Source organism: Andrographis paniculata, unplaced genomic scaffold, assembly GCF_009805555.1.
Source record: "Andrographis paniculata isolate CXL003 unplaced genomic scaffold, ASM980555v1 Contig55END, whole genome shotgun sequence".
NCBI lineage: Eukaryota > Viridiplantae > Streptophyta > Magnoliopsida > Lamiales > Acanthaceae > Andrographis > Andrographis paniculata.
In genome coordinates, this window is record NW_026137590.1 from 3,284,713 (window position 1) to 3,310,714 (window position 26,002).

General features: G+C 31.5%; 2 protein-coding genes across 2 annotated transcripts; both read right to left on the reverse strand.

The window, feature by feature from the left end:
• Nucleotides 1–3,111: 3,111 nt before the first annotated feature.
• Nucleotides 3,112–3,609, reverse strand: LOC127256084 (uncharacterized). The gene is made up of 2 exons (XM_051281915.1): nucleotides 3,511–3,609; nucleotides 3,112–3,318 (listed from the first exon to the last, which is right to left on the reverse strand). Exons 1-2 carry the CDS (start codon nucleotides 3,607–3,609, stop codon nucleotides 3,112–3,114), a joined length of 306 nt encoding a protein of 101 aa, XP_051137872.1.
• Nucleotides 3,610–23,582: 19,973 nt separating this feature from the next.
• LOC127256407 (secreted RxLR effector protein 161-like) lies at nucleotides 23,583–24,197 on the reverse strand. Its single transcript, XM_051282412.1, has one exon. It carries the CDS (start codon nucleotides 24,195–24,197, stop codon nucleotides 23,583–23,585), a length of 615 nt encoding a protein of 204 aa, XP_051138369.1.
• Between the last annotated feature and the right edge of the window lie 1,805 nt (nucleotides 24,198–26,002).

Sequence of the window (26,002 nt, forward strand, 5' to 3'; positions counted from 1 at the left end):
TTGTTTGTAGTTATTCATGTTCTTGTTTGGTGACTTGCAGCGGTGTCAACGAAAAATGATGAAAATTGAAAGTGGTTTTGCTAGAAACTGCGATCTATTTTAGAATGTGAGGGTCGCACGGATTGAAAAGAATATCCATTCTTCTTGGATAGGCACTCGAGTTTACTAAAGTCAATCCCGTGTGTCTTTTCAGGAGCACACCATGCGTACTATTTTCAACACCTAGTGGACAAATTTTGTACCCAGGTATGTATACACCAATATTTATTTATAATGAACATCAATACGTACGATTGGCTAGGAAATGGCTTTTTTTTTTTTTTAGGTTATGCGGAGATACCCAATGCATAATAAGAAACGATGGACGACTGTCTTAAAAAAAATCCGTCTATGCTCCGCTGAGGAGAGATTTCGAGAATCATATTACTTTTGTGATCGAATCGATGCAGTTGGCCCGGGACTTCATTACTCAATCACATCTAGAATATTGGGAAAATTTACTATTCAAAAACACTCGTTGAGGAAAAATAAATAATACCATTGCTGAGTCATGGAATATTTGGGTGAGATCCATGAGGTCAATGCCATTTGTTGGGATGATGGATTCCATTAGAAGGCAAGTGATGGTAATGATGAATGAACGACACGAAAAGTCGAAGGTAATGCATGTGAGACTTTGTTCGAAACAAAAGAGCAAGTTGGCACTGTCATACATGGCCCCACGACGGCTGTAGTGCAACTCATCCTCTAGAACATTATTCGAGGTGACATATTCTAATGAAAGATATGCATTCGATTTGAAGGTGCAACAATGCTCATGTAGGGAATGAAAAATATTCAGACTGCCCACAAGCATACCTGTGCTTGCATTGAAAAAGTAATATGTCAATTTATGATTTATGTGATCTTTACTTTCAGATTGAATGCTACAGAAAAATGTATTAGGAACCAATAAATCCAGTACCGACGCACGATATGGACATGATTGTTGAAGTTTAGGCGGACCCAATTCACCTTCTTCCACCATCCGTTCAATCTAGCCGGCCAAAGAAGCGAAGGTTCGAGTCCCAACAGGTAAAGCAATCACGAAAATGTGGTCGTTGTGGCCGTCTCAGGCATAATAGAAGAAGTTATAAGTATTGAGTAGATCAGTGAACTTTTCTTTCTCTGTATATTTTTTGGGTGTCCAAAAGTACATATTAATACAATAGGTATGTAATCAATGGGTACAATGTAAGTGGTTTGTAGCTCTCTTGCGTGGGTATGTAGGGAAGTCGTGGAGGTTTGTAAGTATATTTTACAAGTATATTTTAATGTACTGAGGCACTTGATGATGCAGGTCTGTAGAAACGAATGATTAATATAATATTTTTTCATTTCCACAGTATTAATCAATCTCTTGGAATTATACTAGTCACTTTATGCCCGTCTCTTACACATCACAACGCTAAGTACAACCACTGTTTACACATCACAACTATGTATCAGAATTCCACAAGTCAAAAAATTATTTTGCTATTATAATGTTAGATACATTAATACTAGAGGCACATATATGCATTATGCAAGTATCCTAGTGATGGATTGAGGCATGTACAAAACAGTTTGCCTTGTTTTAAACCCGCCATACTAACCACGTACATATATCATACAACTAAAAACTAGTTATTGAAGACTTTTTTAACCATCAATAGTAAATACATGTTGTTTACCTTCCCATTCACTTCGGGGTGTCTGGGAAGTGGTGCCACGGTTGAACTCATTCATGCACACCATGTTGAAATGAATAATTCAAGGGAAGCGACCGATTCTCAACCACATATTACCAGGGCATATATAATCGTAACTGACGTATATTACCATTATGTTCTAGGTACTCAATGGATTACATAGGGTATATACATAAATGATTTCAACATGTATGGTTGTGATTTGAATATAAACCAAGTCTCATGTTGTTTTTACGGTGTTTGAATTGTATTACTAAGTAATAACTTGGAATTAACATAGTTGATTAGATGTTGTCACAATAGGAATGCAGTTGTAAATATTAACCGTAAAAAATCCAATCAAGAAAATCACCGATACAAACCACGGCAAACAACCACAATGCACTGTTGTGTTGTGCTGAAACCGGAATTCGGTGCTGCACAAATACTGTAGGTTGGCATCAATTACCTCACCCTTGATAGCTTGGTCAAAAAGCAGGTCTATAACACGACACAATTCTCTCATACATTTTCCCTACAAAATGATAAATGTAAACATAAAAACCAACCAATCGAGAAAGATATAACACACCCTTATTGTGAATGGTATATACCGAATGACGAAGAACGCGAGAAAATGCTCAACGATAATCTTCTCGTCGTCGGACAGTGTGCCCTTTCCACAATCCATTTTTTCTTGACGTCTCCCACTTTTTAGCTTTGACATCTGCTCCAGAAGTACTTTTGGACTCCCCGTCCTCCCCAATAACAAACGATTCCTAAACCAAAAAATAGAAATAATAATGTTATTGTAGGTTCTGTATTCACTGTAGAAGTATTACCTCAATAAACCTAGGTATGTAAGATACCAACCAAAGTATTTAAATCACACTATGTACCTACTTCTTTACGTCGGTGGCTGCTGACTTGCCTTTAGTCTTCCGAGTTTTTCTGGTTTTTCTCCTCCGCGATGGTATTGATACAGGGGGTGTCACAAATTCAAGTTCTTTTTTCCTCTTCCGATCCATACGTGCCATTACAGCAAGTACGATCGAGGAATCAACTACCCTATCAGAATTATAACTAGCGGACTCCTTGGCCGGCTACGATTCCAACAGAGCAAATAATCATTCAATAATGTACTTGATTATATTGATTAATATACCTTTACCTCATGAGGCGCAATGTATGATACAATGACCATTAGTTGGTTAAAATCCTGTAAGCTACTGATTCCTTCATTGTCCGACTCCTTTACCGAATCATTTTGGCCCAAAAAGGTGTCCATTTTTCTTTTACTTCGCCGCTCGGTGTCGACTTGCTCTTTCACCACCTCGTCGAGGTCCTCTTCCGACTACTTCTCCTCCTCTTAGTACTTCGTTGCCTATTTCTTCTCATCCGTCTAATCCTCCTCTAGTTGTTTCTCATCTGTCTTCTTCCATGACTCATCAGAATGTATGTTGTCCCCTATCGCCTCATTATTTTTGTCCTCCTCGGAACAGGGGTTTTTCTCTTCCTCATCATCCTTCCGCTCTACTGTCTCCTCATCCTCTGCGTTAGACTCATCATCATCACCATCACCCTTATCTGCACCCTTGTCTTTACTGTCCTTCTCGGAATCCCCAAATCTAGTTCTTTACAGCTTACGAGTAAGTTTGGCGATTGCAACATCCTTTCTTCATAACTCTACCTTCAACACCGTTATTTCTTTAAATACTTCGTACATCATTCATTAAACACATCATAGAGGAAATTTATTTTATTTAGTTACAATGGTCACAACATTGGATAATGCATTTACCTCTGAAGCATGGTAGATTGCACGGACAAACTTCTCTTCCGTTTCTATTCGATAAAAGTCTTGAATATCCATCCTCTTCAAATATGATAATTCAGTCATTGCAACAACCCTGGAGATCGGACCTACGTTGTTTAGCCACTGAAAGAACTGTGGTACCTTCGGTAGGCACCTTGTCTTCTCCAGGACTAGGACACGTTCGTTAAACTAGGCCTGCAAATAATAGTAGTCCAATTACTTCAAAAAATAATAGCAATAGACCTATTATGCAATATCCAGAAATAAGTAGAATAAATTAACAAATTTGACATTACATTCCTTACCAATAAACCAACTATGCAACCTGTCAGATGGCTTTTTCTGGACTTAAAATCGCTTATAGACTTCAAGAGATACCAGTGACTTTCAGGTCCCCATGCATAGTCACCAATCGCAGTCAGGTCATCCACATACAGTAACAAAAAGAATGGTATTGAAATAATTCGCAGTACAAAATAAAATATTTGTAAAAACCAAAAAATTAAAGAGACGGGCAACATCAGCAACGGATAAATGCTCCAGCCCCTACGCTAGAGCCTCCTGCAACTTCAGCAACACCTCTCACGGGTCACGGAATGCGGCTTGCCCCCAAATATTTGAACAAAGCATTTACTTTCAATTGATGTATTGTCCGTCATGTAAACTCCATTCGCATGTAGTCCTAAGACTATATAATATTCCTCAGCTTCAAATGGTAGCTCAATGGTAGCGCCAATCTTGAACGACATAGACTCCGAATTGAAGTTATTAATGAGGGCAAGAAGGCGGAGCCACAAGCTTCATCTTTAGGCAGTCCAAAAAATGGCCGAACAGAGTCATTTTGATGGCTTTGATGTGTTCGTCCAACTTCTGTTTCTTAAGTTTCTCCACCTCGTTTTGGAAAAATCGTAATGCAAAGCGGTTGATTACCGATTTGTATTCCTTTCTAGGTCTATAAATCAATATCATAAGTCTACATTACCCAAATCTCCAATTTAGTTAAAAGTTTATCCGAATTTATCAGGAGTACGTAATAAGACTTTCCGAGTATAAAATCGTCTCTTACAAGTATATTACTTAGCAAATTAGACCAAACAAATGAAACTCGGGGTACCTAATAATATCATATTTGCAAACCCACAAATATGACTAATTACCGAACAATCAAACAAAAAAACTAAAATATGCAACTCCGAGTAACTAAATAAAATATACATATCCAAAATTAACAAAAATCACACATAAAGCAAATAAAATCACCCAAAATCGATGCTAAAATAAAACAGCAAACCCGATTTACATAGGAAAAAGTTCAAATGATTTCAAACTCGGTGAACAAACACAACACAGACCATCCAGGGCTCTTCAACACCGAACCAAGGCATACAAACACGGGACCAAGGCTTCCACCCCAAACAATCGAATAAACTACGATATAAAATTCTAATGTCAACAAAATCAAAATCGAAAAAGGTCTGAACAAGCACTTACTTTTTCAAACTAGTCTTAGGGGATCACGGCGGGTTAGCTGTTCTACTCACTATTTTGATGGACAGATCTGTCACTGCTTGATCGTCGGAAGGTTCAAGAGCGTCGGTTTGCCTAAATATGGAAGCTGTAAAGTTTAAAATGAGTTGAAGGGAGTTATTAGAGGTTTCTTGCCTCAACCTCAAAATCTTGAGTAATTTTTTTTCTTTTTTTAAAAAAAAATTCACTAAAAAGGGTACAAAGAGTTTAAATAGAAGTATGTAAGATTGTAATGGGGTAGAATGGAAGGTAAAGTAGGTATATATTAGAAAATTATACATATTTATTAAACAATGGTAAGTACCTGTTATGTATACAACGGTGATTGAGATATACAAAAAACAGAGTTATAATATACTTAATCCATAAAGTAGGGACTGCAGTCCAATTGATTTACAATGGGGATTGAATTGCAGGTGAATTTTTCTAATAAGAATTTTAGTCCAACTTTTTCAAAATATTATATCAAAATATTTAAATAAAAAATTTAACTGAAAACCTCAATTTCAAATCAAAATCAAATAAACAAACGGTGAATTCTTAATTTGAATTTTGATTTAAGTAATTAATTAATATAATATTTTATGAAAAAAAAAAATATTTTTATTAAAAATTTTATTAATTGAATAGTCCTAATTTTATTTTGGGGCCAAAATTAAACGAACCCAAAGCCGTGTTTGTTTGTGGGTTTTTGCAAGTTTTCTACGGTAATATTACTACGCAAAAACCCACCTAAAAACCTTACTATCCTACTACTAGGTTGCACTTTTATCATAAAAAAATTACTTTTTAACATCTTTTTTTAATTTTTCTTTCTTATTCGCAACCGGAAAAGTTTCCGGAGAATAGCATTTGATCAACCAACCAAAAACAACTGAAACGGCGAAAGGACCGGTGGCGGCAGACTATCAGCTGGGCTGAAGAAAAAAATAGCTAAAACAAAAAAAAAGTGATAAAAATAATTTTAGTCTTAGTATGTTTCTTTAGCATAATTTTATCAAATTTTACTATTTGGACTTTGCGTTTTCCGAAAAAAATACATTTTTTCTCTCACAAAATATCTCATCAAATATTATTTTTATATCAAACTTAAATCAAATTTTTTCCAAACTCATCAAAAGAAACGCACCCTGATCATTAAAACACTGGAGTAAAGAGATAACAAAAGAGCAAGAAAAATAAGGTAAAAACGAAAAGAAACAAACCAAATACTTGAGCAGGTTCTAGGGGCAGCCACATCAGTGTCGCAAGTACAAGAAGGAGAAAGAAGAGGGGAATAAGAAGAAGGAAAAGAGAGAAGAAGAGAAAATGATGAAAAAAAAGAAGAATCAGGAGATGTAAAAGGAAAAAAGAAAAGAAAGATTGAGCGTAGTAAAAAGAAGAGTAAGAAGGAAGAAGAACGGGAAAGGAAAGAAAGTGTGGGGGTGAATGGATAAGAGAGTTGACAAAAACTAATCCCACACAAAATACTTAGATTTGGATCAATAATTTCGACTTAATTATATATACTGATAAACATAAGTTTGATACGATAATAAACAAATCATATTAAGATTGAGGCCTTCAATTCAACTCCGATACAATAATCTGATTAAATATATTAATTTTAATTAATTAATTAATTATATATGTAAAATAATTTTAATCTAATACAATACGACAACTCAATACGAATTCAACACAAAACAATTGGATTCAAGTAAAAAAATTCGACCAAATTATATATATGGATCAATATAAAGGTGACATGGTAATAAACCATTTGGGTTAGAATTGTGTGTGATAATTCCCTCATTTAAGAAATTCAATCATACACCAATCTACCAATTGTCAGTTCTATTGAGAAGGATTTGTTCGGTTTATTTAATTATTTATTTATAATTAAAAATATATATTATTTTTAATTTTACATATTACTATAAATAATAATATCTGTATCTTTGTATTTAATTTTATAAATATAATGTTTGTAAAATAAAATTTATATTTATATTTTATTTAAATTATAATATAATACAATCTAGCAATATATATATATTTATTATTTATATTTATATTTTTATTTGAGGGTAAGATTGTTTATAATTCACTTGCTATTTGAAACGTTTGCACAATACTTTTTTATAATTAAAAAATTAGATAAGATTCTTTTGTATTTTAGAAAATATTGTATAAAATTTCTTAAAAATTGTATAAGACTATATCGTATTTTAAAAAATATTGCACATAATCCTCTAAAAAAATAATTTGTGTAACATTTTGAAACGTAATAAAAATAGTATGTGTTATCATAATTGATACTGTTATTTAAAGTAATTGAAATTAGTTTTTTTTTTTATATGTAAAATATTTAACTTATTAAATATTTTAATCTGTCAAAATAAATACAAAATAAAAATATTATTAGTTTATATATATATATATATATCTTATCACATTACTTTTTATTACAAATAAATATATTAGAATAAATTTACTTAAAATTATATCAATTCACTTCAAAAAATTAAATGATTAAAAACTAACATAATAAAAAATAATATACAAAGGATTTGTTCTTTTACATTTTCACATGATTTCTAATAATAATATTTTTTTTTTTATATTTCTCAATAAAAATATATTAATTTTATTACAGAAATATCTAAAAATAACAAAATTAAATATTTCAATAATACTTTCAAATTTTCAATAATTAGTATAATAAAAAATTTAAAAATTATATTCACCTAAAGAATACAACTAAATATTTTAAATATAGAATATAACATATCCTTAATGGTAATTTTTTTGTATAAATAACTAATAACAAATAACTATTTTATCAAATATTTATTATAAGTATCTAATATATTCAACTAATCAAATTCACTACAAAAAAATAATATATTTGTAACGGAATTCCGTTCCTAAAGTTCACGTAGCTAACGTAATTCCATCTCTAATTCCGTCTCTAATATCGTTATTAACAGAAAAAGTGAATTTTGGAACGAAAAAATCTCGTTACAAAATTGATAATTTCTTGTAGTGTAAACTAGTTAATCGAACCAAGTAACAAATAACAGCTTATCAAAATAAGTTAATCGTTTATTTTCAACCCCTTCTAACATATAATTATTAAAAACAAAAAAAAAACAATATCCAAAAATCGACAAACAAATAGATCCAAAATGTTTTATAAGATTTAACAAACACTATTCATATTCTACATTTTAACATATTTATATTTAATTATAATACAAATTATCCACCATAAATTAAAGTAGAAAATTCTGTTACACAAAATAACAGTAATAAAAATAGAATGTGTTGTCATAAGTTTTTTGGTTATAAGGGTGTAATAACCATTTTGTTAAAACTATTTCATTTTGAAAATGTCAAAATATAAATTTATATTCTCATTCAACCAAATTCTAAATGAAATTGAAATAGTTTTTGGTGGGGTAATGATTTTTTTTTTCTATTTTTTTATTATTATTTTTTGATAAATTGTTTATATGAGCTATAAAATTTATAGTTTACATTTTCTTTTTTCCTTTTTTTTTTTTTTTTTTCTTCCTAATAAATACCTATAAACTAACTTCCGTAATCGTTTTCAGCAGAACTCATTTGGCAGAGCGTTGAAAACAATAAATAAAGAGATTGAAAAAAGTGGAAAATAAATTAATAAGAACATAAATATAGCAGATTGAGTATAAATAAATGCATCTCAATAATATATATATATTTATATATGAATATATATATATATATATATGAGTTTGTTGATCCAACAATTTTTCTTTTTATTTGACACAATTTTTTAATATATATAATATATATATTTTACAAAAATCAATATTCAACACAAAATATTATTATTTATATTAATAACACGATTTAATATACTTTACATAAAAAATAATTCAAAGTAAAATACTAAATAAACACACATTATTATTATTATTATTATTATTATTATTATTATTATTATTATTATTATTATTATTATTATACATGGTAGTAGAATTATATTATCGTAAGCAATATCTTATCGAATATTATTTGTCGACTATAATATTAAGACAATCTGTATTAATGTTCATATAATCATATTATCGTTATAATATTTGTAATCTTTATCCCTTAATTTAAAAATAATTTAGAAACGAACGTTACAAGTCCGCAATGTTGACCTTTGAAACGTATTTATTATTTTCGAATCTGAAATTTGCGGAAAATATAGTAACACCTTTTAAAAAAAAGTTCTCGCTATGTTATTACAATATATTACATGCGGACTACAAATTATATAAGGCTCACAATTATTATTAACCCAAATAATTTAACTAAAATTAGTATATTCAAGTATCAATTATTCCTCAAATATCCCAACAAAAAAAATGATAGACCTATTTTAAAACTCTCAATGCAATTATTCAATAGTAAAAATTGTATCTAAGTACAATATTCCAAATTTTATAGCATTTTTCAAAAAAAAATAATAAAATAATAATAAAATAAAATAAAATAAAAAACCGAATCCTCTGAATAAAAGTCCCTTCAATTTAATTGATAAAATATCAACCAACTCTTTTAATTATTATGATTGGTGTATTAATTTTTCCATCAGCTTTATTCTTCCACTTTTTCACCTTAAAGATTTTTCAGTCTCATCTGCACATATATACATACACTATACATACATCTCTCTCTCTCTCTCTTCTCTCTCTCTCTCTCTCTCTCTCTCTCTCTCTCTCTATATATATATATATCAATCCTTCAGTTCATAAAAATAAATTCCTCTCTGCATTGGTTTCTCTGGTGAAAATTTCTTCTTTTGGAAGAGAAAGATAAAAATGAGGTGTGAGAGTGAAAAGATTGAAATGATTTTTATAGATGATGACGGGGAAGGGCTTATATCTGAGTACCTTCATAACGACGTCGTTCAGGATCCTCTTGTAGGCTTTACTGAGCCTCTACAGAATTCCACCATTGCTACTGGACCTAGTCCTGCACCAGCAGCTTCATCTACAATTTCTACTGCTATTCAGGTTCTTCATCTCTTTCTCTCTCTAGAATGTTTTTTTTTTTTTTTTTTAGGGGGAGATCTCTAGTGTGTATGATCTCTTCTACCAACTTTTGTCTGCATGGCTGATGTGTGTAAGTATATGTATATATGTATAAATGTATATATGTTTGTTTGTATACATTTTGATTGTTTGATTTTATGTTAGGGTTTAGGGTATAGAAAAAAAATGTGTTAATAAATGTATTGAAAAAATCTATGCTTATTTGTTTGGTTATTGATTTCTTGTACTTAGTTTAATCTATGGGAGGCTTTTATTTTGTTGTTGTTTTTTGGTGTTGGATTATAGGAAATTGTCGAAGACACCACGGCTTCTATAAAGTCCGGACCGCTAGGTTTGAAGCTCACCATTTCTCCTTCATTTCTAAGCTTATTGGAGGCTCGATTGTCGAATGATCGACCAAATAAGGATTCAAATGAGCATAGGATTAAGAGATCGAAAATATCTAACACCCGATCGACATCTTTCTTAGACAAGTCATTGAAGGCTTCTAACTTCCCCATGGCTTCTATAGTCATTGGAGAATGGCAAGTATGTGTTTATGTTGATTATTAACTTTTTATTTTATTTAAGGGAATTATTAACATTGATTCCTATTTAATTTTTTTTTTTTTTAATACGGTGGATTAAGGGTGTGTTTCTTTAATAAAAAATTCAAATTTTATTATTTGCAGTCCGCGTCTCTTAAAAAAATATATTTTTGTCTTATAAAATATTCTATCATATATTATTTAAATACAAAACCTAAATCCATTTTTTTTTCGAATCTAAACCCGAAGAAACAAACTCATGTTTTATAATATTGTTGAATCATTGTATGTTTTTTTTTTTCTTTTTTTTTTTCCAGAGATTTTCTAGGTATGAAGGTGAGTTAACAGCAAAATTGTACTATGCTAAAAGGAAAATCGTTTGGGAGATTTTGGATGGATGTTTGAAGAGTAAGATGGAAATGCTTTGGTCGGAAATAACGAGCATCCGCACTGTAATGCAACCTGGCATGCCGGCGACTCTTGAGATTGAGGTTTGGCTGTCTAGCGATTTTGTTATTTTATGTAAAGGTATTTATCCTTGACATTTTGTGCAGCTCGATAGGCCGCCATTGTTCTATAGGGAGGCAGATCCACAGCCAAGGAAGCACACTATTTGGCATCATTCGGATGATTTCACCGGCGATCAAGCCTCACGCTTTAGGTATGTCAATGTATAATATATTTAGACTACGATGCAAATACGTGCATGAGTGAAAATAGTTATTACAAAATTATTGTTTTAAAATACTCTACTATTCCCTCCGTCCGTTTAATAAAAGTATGCTAACTATTTATGTAAAATAAAAAGAAAATGGGCATAATTTTGGTGGACGGAGAAATATTACCTTTAGGAATATATTATTGTCAAATTTTGTGAATTTAGTCCTCTTCAGAGCAAGAACACAAAAGATAAAATAAAAATCTTCAAAAGGGTTTGATTATAACTTATTATTAAAAAGTTAAAAATGGTCTTTGGAAATAGTAATTCTGTAATGATTATTTCAAATCAAGCACATTCTTGCATCATAATATGAAAGGATTTACAAAAAAATTTTACTTTATTGAAACTAACTTGAAAAATATTCAAAATTAACTTTTTACAAGTATCTTACTCTTCTATTTCACTTTTTCTTTGCTCTACCAAGGGTTTTTGAAGACACTAAACATAATAAAAACACATGCAAGTAAATGTAAAATATTGTAGACTAATTTTGGTTCTATTTTTTTAGAGTTTTACAAATAGTATATTTTTGTTCTTAATTGTTGAAAATTTATAAAATTATTATTGAGAATTTTGATGTGGTTTGGGCAAAAATATGTTATTGAAAAATGCAAATACATTTTTTTTTAAAAAATAATAATATATTTTTATTGAAAAATATGAGTAATTATATTTAAATGATGTATTATTCTCTAAAATACATTTGCTGATAGGAAACACAGTGTGAGCTTCCCTCCCGGAGTATTCGACCGGCATTATGAGAAGCTCTTACTATGCGACGAACGCCTCTATGCATTAAGTCGCAAACCATTCCAATCCCCGAGCAACAACAACTTCAGCAGATTCAATGGATCCTCTTATTCCAACTCGGGGATCACCAATGGATACGCTGAACAACCACCTTTTGCTACGGACCTATACAATTCAGGATCATCGCAACAAGCACAAAATCAAGCAACTATGATTCCATGTCCAAATCCCCTACTCAATGGAACAGGTAATAAATTTTATATCTCGATTTCTTGCATATATATATATGTATATATGATTAGACCTAGCAATTGGTCGAGTCATGTCGGTTAGAATACTTTAAACTAGTTAAATCACTCAATCCTAACCCGACTCATTTATTATCGTTTCGGGTTCATATTGATCCGTTTATTATCGTGTGGATTTGTGTTGGATTTGTGTTGACCCGTATACATAATTAAGTCAAATTCTTTGATTCAAATCCAATTATTTTTGTAGAATTATCATGTTATGTTAGTTTTTGTCGGCTCTAATGTAATGTGCATAGTATATTAGTTTAGATTATTTAAAATTGAACTTAATTTAAATTAATACGTAGATTAATTATCAAATTAGAATTATTTTACATATATAATAAATATAGTAACTAATATTAATATATTATAATCGGGTTGTCGGGTCGGGTTCGAGTTGATAGTCTCAACCCTAACCCGACCCGTTTATTATCGTGTCGGGTTTGTGTCAACCCGTATACATAATCGGGTCAAAATTCTTAACCCAAACTCAATTCTTTCGTGTCGGGTTCGTATCAGGTTGTCGAGCTCTATATGTGATTCAATCAAAAGCTAATTTTATCTTAGTTAATTTCTTCACTTCTTCACCAGGTTTTGGCTTCCCATACACAAGTGAAGATACTACAATAAACGCGAACATTCACGCACCAACCATATGGAACGAAGGCGCGGTAAATCTTCCCATGGGGGCGAACACAAGCATGACTAACCTGAACATGAACATGAACATTGGCATTACTACTACTACTGCTGCTACACAGACTGATGGATTATCATATGCACAATTGGAGAACAATGCATACAAATACGACAACACCTATAGCCATAGCACGGCCGCGGCGCTGACTGAAATCGAACGCCATTTGCTGGAAGACTCTGAACCAGTAATGCCTAAATCCATTGATGGCCTGCAGGGAGTGGAGATGACAATGCGTGCGCTATTGGAGAACGAATACAACGACTGCAACTACAGCTACATTATCGACCAGCCCCCCCCACCCGTACCCCTGGCCCTACCCGAACCCGGATCCGAATCCCTAACCCAAATCGCGGCGGATCCTAAACAGGACTTATACAGTGGTATTGACTGGGCAGATGGGAGCTTTGGGATGATGGACAACAACATCCAACCTTTCACCCAGGAAGAAAATCTATTCTCAACTTTTGGTTCTCTTCCTGACCTATGGGATTAATTAGAACTAATTACATACAAAATAAATAAATAAAAAACATTGAGTTTAGATATATATATATATATATATATGTGGTAGGAATAAGAAGTGCTGCATACATTTGATTTGTGATTCCAGCAACAGCAAGAGACGCTGTCATAGCGGCCGAAACCTTAATTTCCAGATTTTTAGTTACCTTATGAAATTTAGACTTTTCATATGTGTTTTACCTTCTATATATAAATTATGATATTGTTGAGTTTGACCCATAACTTTTCAAGGCCTGGTACTTAGAGCATATACAATGGATAAGATATAAAGGCTAGCTATAATTTGTGAGGCTTTTTTATTTTTTTATTTTTTTATTTTTTATTTTTTGTTTCAACTAAAGAAATACACAATTGAGTAGTTTTAGAAACCAAAAACACAAAACACCATCTATCCTGCCAGGCCCAAACAATAAAATTCGTATAATGCCATTATGTATTAAAGTAAATTTTGTCACTAATTGACATGTAAGTAATATTTGTGATTTTTCAGGCAGATCATTGTTTATACTCTTAAAGCAAATACAGTGGCCAACACCAAAAAAGCTACTATAACAGAAGTGTCCAACTTCTAATAGAATTCTCATCTTCTAAAAAAAAAAAAAAAAATCACAAAAACAAAAAAACCCATTTGAGTTTTCTCCTCAAACTTCACTTCCAAACAAAATCAATTTGCACCTAAAAATTTTGTAAGGACAATTTGAAATAAATACCTCCCTCAATTTCCATATTTAGATTCAATTCCCAAATATTATTTGTACATATCGTACTCCCCTCTTTTGAAAACCCATTGCCATTAACTCTTTATCCCTATCTCATTTTAAAATTTTCTCGTCTTTACCCCAAAATTCAATTTATTAATTCTGATATTTCGCACGAAGAAAGACGTGTCTAGTGTTCGGTTTCACTTGAACGAAGAATTTTGTGATCGATAGAGAATTCAAATACCAATTTTTAGGGTTATTTCACGCAAAGGAGAAACCGATGAGGTGGAGGTTTGATTTCGGGTATTCTTCTAGTGCAATAATTTTGTTGATTGATTAGGGTGGTATTGTTAGGGCCTACGACTAATCCTACCCAAGTTTAGTTGAAGATGAAGATCGGAACTCATGTATGATTGATAATTTTCACCATTATTTTATATTATAAGTAACTGTATTCTTGAAAGTAATTCATATGATCAATTGATGTCCTTGTTTAGTTAAAGAAGATATTGTATTTTTTTTATTTATGGTTGCAATAGTTGCTAGTTTTTACATTCATTATGACATTTTCTAGGGTGGTATGTATTGGGAAAAAAAACTTTGTGGCGTTGTTGCAATTTCATTCTAGTATGAGTGGATATTTTCACGTGATATATTTTTTCGTGTAGTATACCTATATTTATTAATTTTATATTCATGTTGTCTGATATTGTATATTGTATTTGTTTGCAAATACCCTGATTTTGTTGATATATATTACGAATACTCATCTATAAATCTTGGTATTTATTTCATGTATTTGCACATTAAATAATGTTAAAATCTCGTTGTTATGCAGTTGTGTATGCCGAAAATGATGAAAACTAGGAATGTTTTTTCTGATAGTTAACATCTATTTAGTCACATTGATGGTCAATTTAATTAAAGAGAATACAACTTTTATTGGATAGACACTCGGGACTTCTATAGTCCATTCCCGTTGTATTCCCCGAAGCCCACTACACATACTATCTTTGAAATCTAGTGGACAACTTCCGCACTCGGGTATGTGTAGAATATATATTCCATTTATTATCATATGTACAGAACAATAATTAGTTTTCTTATAAGTAATGCAAAGATATCTAATTCACAACAAGAAACAATGGACCTATGTTTTCAGCAAATCCGGTTATGGCTCCCTACATAAGGATTTTTAGCAGCATATAATGTCTGTTGTGGACGCCATGTCAGTTGCTTGAAACTTCATTGCACAATTGAAGCTCCAGTGTTGTGTGAATTATCTATTCCTAGAAACTCATTAGAGAATAATAAATAACAATATAGGCGATTCATGAAATAGTTAGGTGCGCTCAATAAGGTCATTGCTTAAAAAATATGGTCGATGTGGTCATCTAGGACACAACCGATAAAGTAAAGATGGTATTATCGTAGGTATTTCTAGTGTTTCTCGTTGATGAATTTTTCTCTTCTTTTTAAGAAAATTGTACATTGAACGTAGATTTATGCACAAGACTACTATTGAATAATTTTAAAATTAAATAATATTCCTTGTATATTACTGAGTGTATACAACTATTATAACGAGAGACATATCAGTCCAAACTAATACTTCCCAAGTAGAAACTAAAGATATGTGAATTCACAACGAAAATACATTTTAGGTTATTGCAGCTATATCAAATATATGACCAGTAGAAATACTTATTAACAATGATAGTACATTACATAGGATATTTGCTTGTTAAATTCTACGTAACGCTTGAGGTTTTTTTTATATCCCCTAAGTGCTCATTATTGTATAAAATTACCCATAGTGTACCCTCATCGTTTAACAAAAATTATATTATCATAAATCCTATTTATTTATACGGGTATGGAGTAGTTTTGATAGAGTTGTTACAATAAAAGTACGAGTATGTTCTTACGTGCTTGTGATATATTTATTATGACCAAAAGTATACGTATCTAATTAAAATGTTGCATACTTTTGTATGAAAGCATTCAAATTTGTATCAAATATAATTTTTATGAACAAGGGTATTTAAGTATCTATATCAAGAATTTATCATTGATTGTAGCTAGATCAGATGGCTACAAAATGAATTCATCACCCCACTTTTTCAAATGTTAGTGTGCATCAATTGATATTTCTCAAATGACTTATGAGATCACCTAACCATGTATTTAAGGGTGGATGAGAATGTCACTTAAGATAGGTATAACATAACATATTATGTGGTGAAGCATAGTAACATATATTTTGAAGTTAGTGCATAAATTATGATGTATAATATTATTTGTATTGTGATTTTCCGTGCAAACATTTTCGAGTGAATGAAGAAACTCCCAACAAGAAGAAATGTGTTAGAAGATATATGAAACAAATGTTACAAATGTGACATATTGAACCTTCTCACACTATGAGAAATATATTAGACATTGGTGTGTACATGAAATGTATCTATCAGTACTTTCAAGATAATTTGGTGAGTACATATTTTCTCATTATACGTCGAATATGTACAAAGTTACTCATAAACCCGGTTCCTTAGTACGAGAACATTCAAACAATTCAAAAGTATGTAAATTAGTAAAATAAAGAAACTAATATCATCATTTGGGGTATAGGGCCTAAACTTACATGTTTCGTCATTGACTATAGAGGTATTATCATATTTTGTAGGTATAAAGTTGCTAGAGACGGGTATGTATGTACACAACAAGAATGTTTCGATGGATGTAACTATATGTTAGGGTTATGGTGAAAAAATAACACTGCCATTAGATTGATTAAGGTGTTTTATCATCGAATTATGTTAAATGTGAACTAAAATCACTTATCCATATCTTCTTATTCCACTAGAGTATGTAAATATTGAACACAAGTACCAAATTATCTTCCATATACATATGTACATATATTCTTCTAGTACAAATGATAAAATATACATAAAGTTGGACAATATGTAACTATTCAATCAATAATTACTAAATGAGGTCATTGAAACCTATAATCAATAGCGTAGTTGCATAAGTTTATACAAAAGCCACTGACAATATATTGACTGAGATGACATTGAAAATATAAGAATCAAACAAGTTTAAGGGACTCAATCTATTCTGCACCAATATAACCTTAATCAAAGGAGAAATATGTCCATCAATATTGTATATATGCTGAATTATATTTTCTATACATTCGTTAGTATTAAAAAAACCCATGTTAATATAGTATATACCCCGAAATATAATCGATATTCCTATGAAAGGTTTATAAATGCTCGTTTTTAGTATACATATACCCTCTATGGACCAAAAGGGTTGTTTGGATAATCTAAGTATAATCAATGGTTTAAGAGATGTTAGGCAGTCATCGGTATATTTACTTATACATAACAAGTATGTTTTCTATAAAATATATGATTTGAACCCCAAAAATATGAAAGACTAAAACCTTAAATTTAAACACTAAATCATTTAATATATATATATATGTGTGTGTGTGTATGGGATTAGTATTTAGATTGTACGAAGTATATATATATATATTTTACATTGTGTTTTAACTTTATGCATTAAGTAGTCAGTATAGAGGTTTTATAGTCATTTGTCTAATTACTCACCTTAAGATAATATTGTATCGCTTTTAAAGGTTCTTGTCATCTCTATTTAGAAAAGATCACTAGAATTTTGTGCTTTTGTCGTAATACTTAGTGATAAATGCATTTTATTGCTAGTAAATGACTATATTTATCGGGATGTCGCTAGAAATCAGTAAATCAAAATTCTTTAAGGAGACAACATGATATATATTTTTATACACTTGTATAACAACAATATATATATATATATCTATATGCATGATAAATACTCCAGTCATACTATTATCTATCTTAGTTTTTACTTATAAACTCATTATATTATGTAATAAGCCTGAAAAATATGTATATGTACTCATTAAAGATACTGAAATGCTCATGCTTACACTTTATAATATATGTACAATTCGACCATTCATATAATATATGTACAATTTAAATATTCGTATAATATAACACCAACTACCATATTTCAAGATTGTTTGATTTCCTGTTATTGGAAGTGACATTTCTACTAACTACAGAATTAGATAGATAAATACGACGAACAATAATGACGGGAAAGACCAGATACTATTCTTTATTGATTGATTAAAAATAAATGGACAAATGAATATCCAACAACTTATGCACCATCGACTTGTATGTACAGTGTACGAACAAAAAAAATTAGAACTTGATTGTTTATGGTTGCATATAAGATATTGGAAAAAAAAACAAACTTCTGCATTCGTTCATCCTAGCCTTTTTACATTACCCAACTTTACATAGAAGAAAGATATAATAAACCTGGAGGTAAGCTCTTTGTATTTTTTCTCGGGTTTGCTATCATTTAAACTAAAGGGATATTTTCATGAGTATACAGAACATCAATTTAAATTTTTGACATAATTACGTAGGTAATAAATATTTTTAAAGAGGCATATAAATTAAAAATCAAGGCGCACCAAAGGTAATTGGAGGCATTCACTAACAATATAAAAATCGAACAAAATTTTTACTAATCGACAAAATAGATACATTTACAACCAACACCATAATAGAGATATCGTCAAACACGTTCAGTACTTAAAACGTCACTTCACAATAGAAAACTATGCCTACGGTTTTTTTTTTTTTTTAATTTTTTAAAAAAAGGAACTCCCCAGGGGCGGATGTATGTAGGGGCGAGGGGGGGCTCCCCCCCCTCCCCCATCCCACCCCCTTATAAATTTTAATTTTTTGTTTTTATTTTATAATATATAATATAAAAAATAATAAATAAATTAAAAAATTGCAAAAAATTGATAGAATATTCATGTGAAAATTTAAATTTTGAATAATAAAAAAATTTATATCATAATAATTATTTGATAATATAAAAATAAATATGAACAAAAAAGTAATAAATAATAATTAAAAAAATCTTCAAAAATTTCTCAACCAAATGCACAGGAAATGATATTTTTAACAGCTTTTTTTTTAAATAAATGTTTTTATTATTTATCAATTTCATATAATACAAAATTCATCTTGTAACATGCAGTTGTCAATGTAGATTGATATTTTGTAAGATTTTCGAAATATGATGACTCCATTGATAAAATTATTAGATAAAAATAGATGATGATCGTTTCAAAATTTTAAAAATTAGCCCTCCCTTTCATCCTTGTCTGGTTCCGCCTCTGACTCCGCCAACCCCATATCTCAATCATTTTACTAAACATGTAAATCTACAAAAATTAAAATGAAAGTAATTCTATACACAAAAAGATCATTTAAAATTTTAAAGACATAAAAATAACTTCTATTTGATCTGATAGTGTGATATAATACTAAAGTGAAATGGCCCGACACTGAGGCATGTACAAATCCAACCTAGGCACAAAAGAAAAAAATATCCGAGCATACAACAAACTCAAAAGAATTGATATACCAAAAATATAAACTTTAACTTACTTTTTAAACTCCGCTTTGGGGAGGAGGTCTTTTTCGACATGTTGATCGGGATTGGAGGTTTTGGTGGCGAGGGGAGACTCTCAACGGTGGCAAAGGTTTCTGCGGGAAGGTTCAGTGGTGATTACTTTGGCGAGGGTCCTTCGGGAGCAAGGGGCTAAATGGGAGATCATGGGTTTAAAAGAAATAAGCCCATTCACAATATGGAATCGTTGCTTTTTTTTTCTTTTTTGTTTAAATATTTTTAACTGATTTCAGTACATAAATAAAATTTTCAAACATATTTTCTGAAATTTTCTTTGTACAACGGGATAATTTTAAAGTACATAGTTAGATAACGTAGGTTTGTATAAATTAATGAAAGTACATATAACATTCGTTATATTGTATTGTAATTTCAAAGATAAAATGGGTAATAGAGAGTCAAAAGTAAATATAAATGAAAAGTAAGGAGTGTAACTCTTTATCAAATTTAATCAAAATTGAACTTAAATATTTTTTACCTCAGAGAATTTCAATCCAAATGTCTAATTTTTTTAATTTAAAAAACAATTATTAAAGGCACTAAAATCGCACCTTACAATATATAACCTTCTTTTTTATTGAAGTGAGGCAGCACCTTCAGTGCCTATCTTTTCAGTTAATATATATATATAGATATATATAAGGTACGGATATTAGTGCTTCCCAATATACAATTCTTATTTACAAAGTAAAAATAGAAGTGAGGCGCCGACCTCGGTGCCTACAGTTTTAATTTTATAATAATAATATTCATCTGGTCCAATTTAATGTATTTATTTTATCATTATCATCTTTTCCAATGTATTGATGATTTTCTATTACAGTAAAAGCAATTTATATATAAATATCAAAATACCGATAATCTTTAAGAGCATATTATTCTTTCAAATTCTGGATGATTCTAATGACAAAATCACTCAATCATTGATTAAGGACAAAGTTCACAAGTGATAGGAGAATGATGCCAATATCATATGCTGACACAAAGTGCAGATGGAGGACTATAAAGCAGACAATCTTAAGCCTGCCATGAAGTCTACCTACGTTAAGGATTACTTGCCCTTGTTGTCTTATATTCCATGAACTCTGTATTCTGTTAAATTTTCGTTGCCAATTCTATTATCAAATTTCTTCTCATTTTTATGTTTATGGTTAGTATTTATTGCATATTGGTGGTATGTACCCGGGGAACTTGCCTATGTATATTTACATTTACATATACATATTCACTTTTAATTGTAGGATAATGAAAGAACTAGGATTGGTTCAAGCATTGTGGTCGTTTGTTAACAAAGATGAAGATTTGCTAACAAGGCTGCAGCTCATTAGTTTGGCTCCTCATTTAGAAGTATAGCAGAATTTAATGGAACTTTCTCAATTTCTTCAGCTTTAACAGGACTGTTTGTGTGTGGTAGGTAAAGGCGTTGGTGAAATCCAGTGGGCGATGAAAACGATCACGTTGAGGATACGGACTTACTACTGTCAGCGTGCATCTTCATGGATGGAAGTTTATCTTCTTGAATGATGTTAGAGGTATTTTACTGCGACACTCTATTGTATTTGTTTCTTTGTTTTCCTTCGCACACACTTTGCGTTATTGTACGTTGATATAATGTTGAATGAATTTTCAAGACCAATTGTTTGGAAGTTATTAGGAATTAAACCCTAAACTCAAGATCTATCATTTTGTAATTGAGATAAGAAAATTAAGTATATAAATTTGACCTGATTCAAATAACGTAGTTGGATTCGGGTGTACGAATTCTTCAAGCCTATGATGCAACCCCTCTTGAGAAAACACTAGATTTATGTCGTTACTTCCATGATGTGAGATGTGAAAAGTAATAGATGTTATGTCTAGACTTGGAATCACAATCCTAATATATTATCCCTTATTATTAATTTGCTTCATCACCAAATTAATAACTTACCAGGTTTTTTAACATAGGAGACCCGCACTTACTAAATACATTTTAAATCCAAAAAATTTAATAGATCACTTAATATGTTTAATTTGACTGGTAGCCCAAATAGATTAGATTTAACCCACAATTTAAGTTTTAATTCATCAATCTCTCATTTGGATAAATGTATACTATATAACCTTATGAGCTACATGAAAATTTTGCTATCCAATCCTTTAATGTATTTTATCAATCTTCTATGTCAATCACATTAATGTCGGATCAAAGTAGCCATTATTGTATTTATCGCAATTAGACCGATTAGTGGTCACAATATTAATACAACTTTAGATTGGATAAAGTGAGGATGCCCAATATGAAAATTTCATGTAATATAGTCTTAACATATCCATTTCCAACTGATGTACCTTAATTTTAATTCAAAATAATTGAGACTAAAAAATAAACAGTGAAAATATTGAACATTCAATACTGAATTGTGCAATGTAAACCAATGTAACTTAAAAAAGTGTGTTTGTTTGGGAGATTGAATTTTAAATGCACTATTTATCCCATTTTTCCCCCCAAAAATATCAAATCAAACACATATTTTTTATTTTTTATATTATACTAAAAATTAATTTTACATTCAAACATCACATCACACCTATTCATCACATCATACAACTATTTAAATTCACAATTTTTACTATTCAAATCTCAACTTAAAAATCCAAACCCTCAAACAAAAACACCTATAGTTAATTCATAATATAGTTCCAGTAAACCAAAATATCATAATATAGTTCAACTCTCATACGAGCAACATGCTCACTGGATCTACAATCATGGAAGCGGTACGAATATGTTTAATAGTTAATTCATGAGCAAATGATGATTATTATAATCAAATAAATGCTAGTTTCAATAAATTTTGAATTTAGAAAGAAACTAAAACTTTATTTCCGAGTGAACAATAGTAATCGAATTTGTCAAAAATAGAAATTGAAAGTTAATTCTCCGGTAATATTGATTATACCCGCCGATTGACTTACCCTCTATAGGACTTGAGTGTGGGAGCTTTACAATACCTCACCTAAACCAGACCTTTGATATAGCCTCTTTGATTAGGATCTAAAAGAAGGTACCACAAAAAGCCTCGTTCAAATCCAAATAATGAACGGTATTTAATAATATTATAAAATTGCCGATAATATAATTGTGTACAATTACTGTGCAGCACAACGCTAAAGTACATTATATAATAAAAATAATAGTACATTATATAATGATATACAATACATTATTTATGGTCAACAAAATACAAATACAAGATATGCATTGACAATATATCTTAGTTGTCCGTACAACACACCTTATTATGATGTTAGCATATAAAATATATTTATACAACACATTATCATTGATGTTCACATCTAAATATATTTATACAACGCATTCTATATAGAGATCTGTCAGCACATTATTTTAACTAACACAATATGTGTTGTGTTAATTGAGACAATATATTGCATGCCCTGTTGAACACACACAGTGTTTTTAATACGAAGATGAATCGAAGAAGGAAGATGATTTTTATTGCTGAAAAACTGAAGCCTTTTTATATAGGCTAAGACTTACAACTGGTTCCTAAATACACGCCAAAGGAAAATATGAAACAACTGCTTCCTACATAATAGGACTAATAATAGAAAATATAACTGTATTGACTAGGCAATGAAAGAAACCAAAATGTTTTCCTGCATGCTGGTTTGTTATTCAATACTCCCCCTCAATATCAGTTTCAGTCCGTTTTACTAACCCAAGTTGTTGACGGAAGTTTTCCAATTTGTTGCTGCTTAATCCTTTTGTGAATAAGTCTGCAACTGGGTTTTCTGTCCCAATATGTTCCAGTTTAATCTCATCTTGCAAGACTTTTTCTCTGATAAAGTGGTAGTGCACCTCCACATGCTTAGTTCTTGCATGGAAAACTGGATTTTCTGCAAGACGTATTGCTGATAGGTTATCGCAATATAATAAGATATCATACTTGACTTGTTGATGCAGCTCTTTCAACAATTGCACAAGCCAAATGATTTCTTGAGCTGCCATAGTTGCTGCTCGATACTCCGCTTCTGTCGTCGATAATGACACAGTTGGTTGCCTTTTGCTACACCAAGATACAACTCCAGACCCAAACATGACAGCGTATCTAGTAGTTGAGCGTCGGGTATCGTGGTCTCCTGCATAATCAGCATCACAACAGCCAAGTAGCTTGCAATCTTCGTCCCTTCTGAACTTAATTCCAAAGTCAAGTGTGCTCTTGACATATCTTAGGATTCGTCGGACTGCTTCTAGGTGAGACTTCTTTGGATTTTGCATATAGCGACTCATCACACTAACTGCAAAGGAGATGTCTGGCCTTGTTATCGTTAAGTAGATGAGACTGCCCACTAATTGCCGTTACATCATGGCATCTTCTAGATCTTTCACTTCATGTGCACACAATTTGGCATTTTGCTCCATTGGTGTTGAGATTGGCTTGCATTCAAGCATTCCGAATTTTTTCAATAATTCTGTGGAATACTTGTGTTGATGAAGAAATATTCCTTCATGAGTATGATTTACTTCTAAGCCAAGAAAGTGCTTCAGTTGTCCAAGCTCATTCATTTGAAAACGAACAGAGAGATTTTTTTTTTGGTTTGTTGTATTTCTTCTTCCCAGTCTCCTGTCATGATCAAGTCATCCACATATACTAGCATAACAGCTAGCTTCTCTTCATTAGCTTTGACAAACAAGCTAGGATCTGCACATGTCACTAAATAACCACAATGTGTAAGAAATTCAGCTATCTTACCATACCATGCCCGTGGTGCCTGTTTCAATCCGTAAAGTGCCTTTCGAAGCTTGCAAACATACTCAGGATGGTTGTGGCTATAGAAACCCATCGGTTGTATCATGTAGATTTCTCGATCTAACTCCCCGTGCAGAAATGCATTCTTTACGTCCATCTGCCACAAATCCCAATTGTTGCTTGCAGCAAGTGCTAATAAAACTCTCACTGTTGTAAGCTTTGCAACAGGGCTGAATGTTTCTTCATAGTCCAGCCCATACTGTTGAGAGAATCCGCGAGCCACCAGTCGAGCTTTATGTCGCTCTATTGATCCATCTGTGCGGCGCTTTAGTTTGTATACCCATTTGCAAGAAATGGGTTTCACATCTTCTGGCTTTGGCATGAACTCCCAAGTTTGATTATGCTTCAGCGCGGCAATTTCTTCCTCCATAGCTTTAATCCACTCAGGATTTTTTGGATGCTTCTTCAAATGTCTCAGGTTCTTTTGCATCGATTTCTTCCGCTATGGCAGCGTTAGCATACTTGGGATTTGGATACTTTATTCTAGTCGACCTTCTTAATGAAGTTGGTACTACTTCTTCAGTGGAATCGCTCTCTTCCACTAGTCTTTGATGTACACCAGTCTTCCAAGAATTTTGAACCAAGTCTTTTTCATCACCATTATCGATTTCAGCGTCATTTAAGCGTAACTGAATTTGGGGGACTTCACGTTTCTTCTGCAGAGCATTTGAATCAGGAAGTTCTTCTTTGCTAGAGGACCACCACGAGGAAGTTCCATCAAACACTACATTGCGGGACGTATAGCACTTATTAGTTGTAGGATCACAGCAACGCCATCCTTTCCTATTGTTGTCATATTCTACAAAGATACATCTTACAACTTTCTTTTCCATTTTGTTGCGTAGGTGGTTAGAACAAATACATAGCATACACATCCAAAGACACGAAAATGACCAACTGTAGGTTTCAAATTCCGTACTTTCTCAAAAGGTGAGAGAAAACTTAGCCTTTGTTGTGGAAGCCGGTTGATGACAAAGGCTATTGTATTCATTGCTTCCGCCCAGAAACGTCCAGGGACATTTTTCGCATGAAGCGTACTCCGACACACCTCTGCTAGGTGTCTGTTCTGTCTTTCAGATGCCCATTTTGTTGTGGGGTATTAGCACATGGAAATTGTCGTCGCACTTTGCAACTCCGAAGGAAATCTGAAAATTCATCTGAAGTGTATTCTTCTCCATTGTCGGTACGAAGGCAACGAACACACTTACCAATTTCTCCTTCTGCTGTCTTTTGAATTCTCTAAATTTTGAAAATGTCTCAGATTTATTTTTCATAAAATAAATCC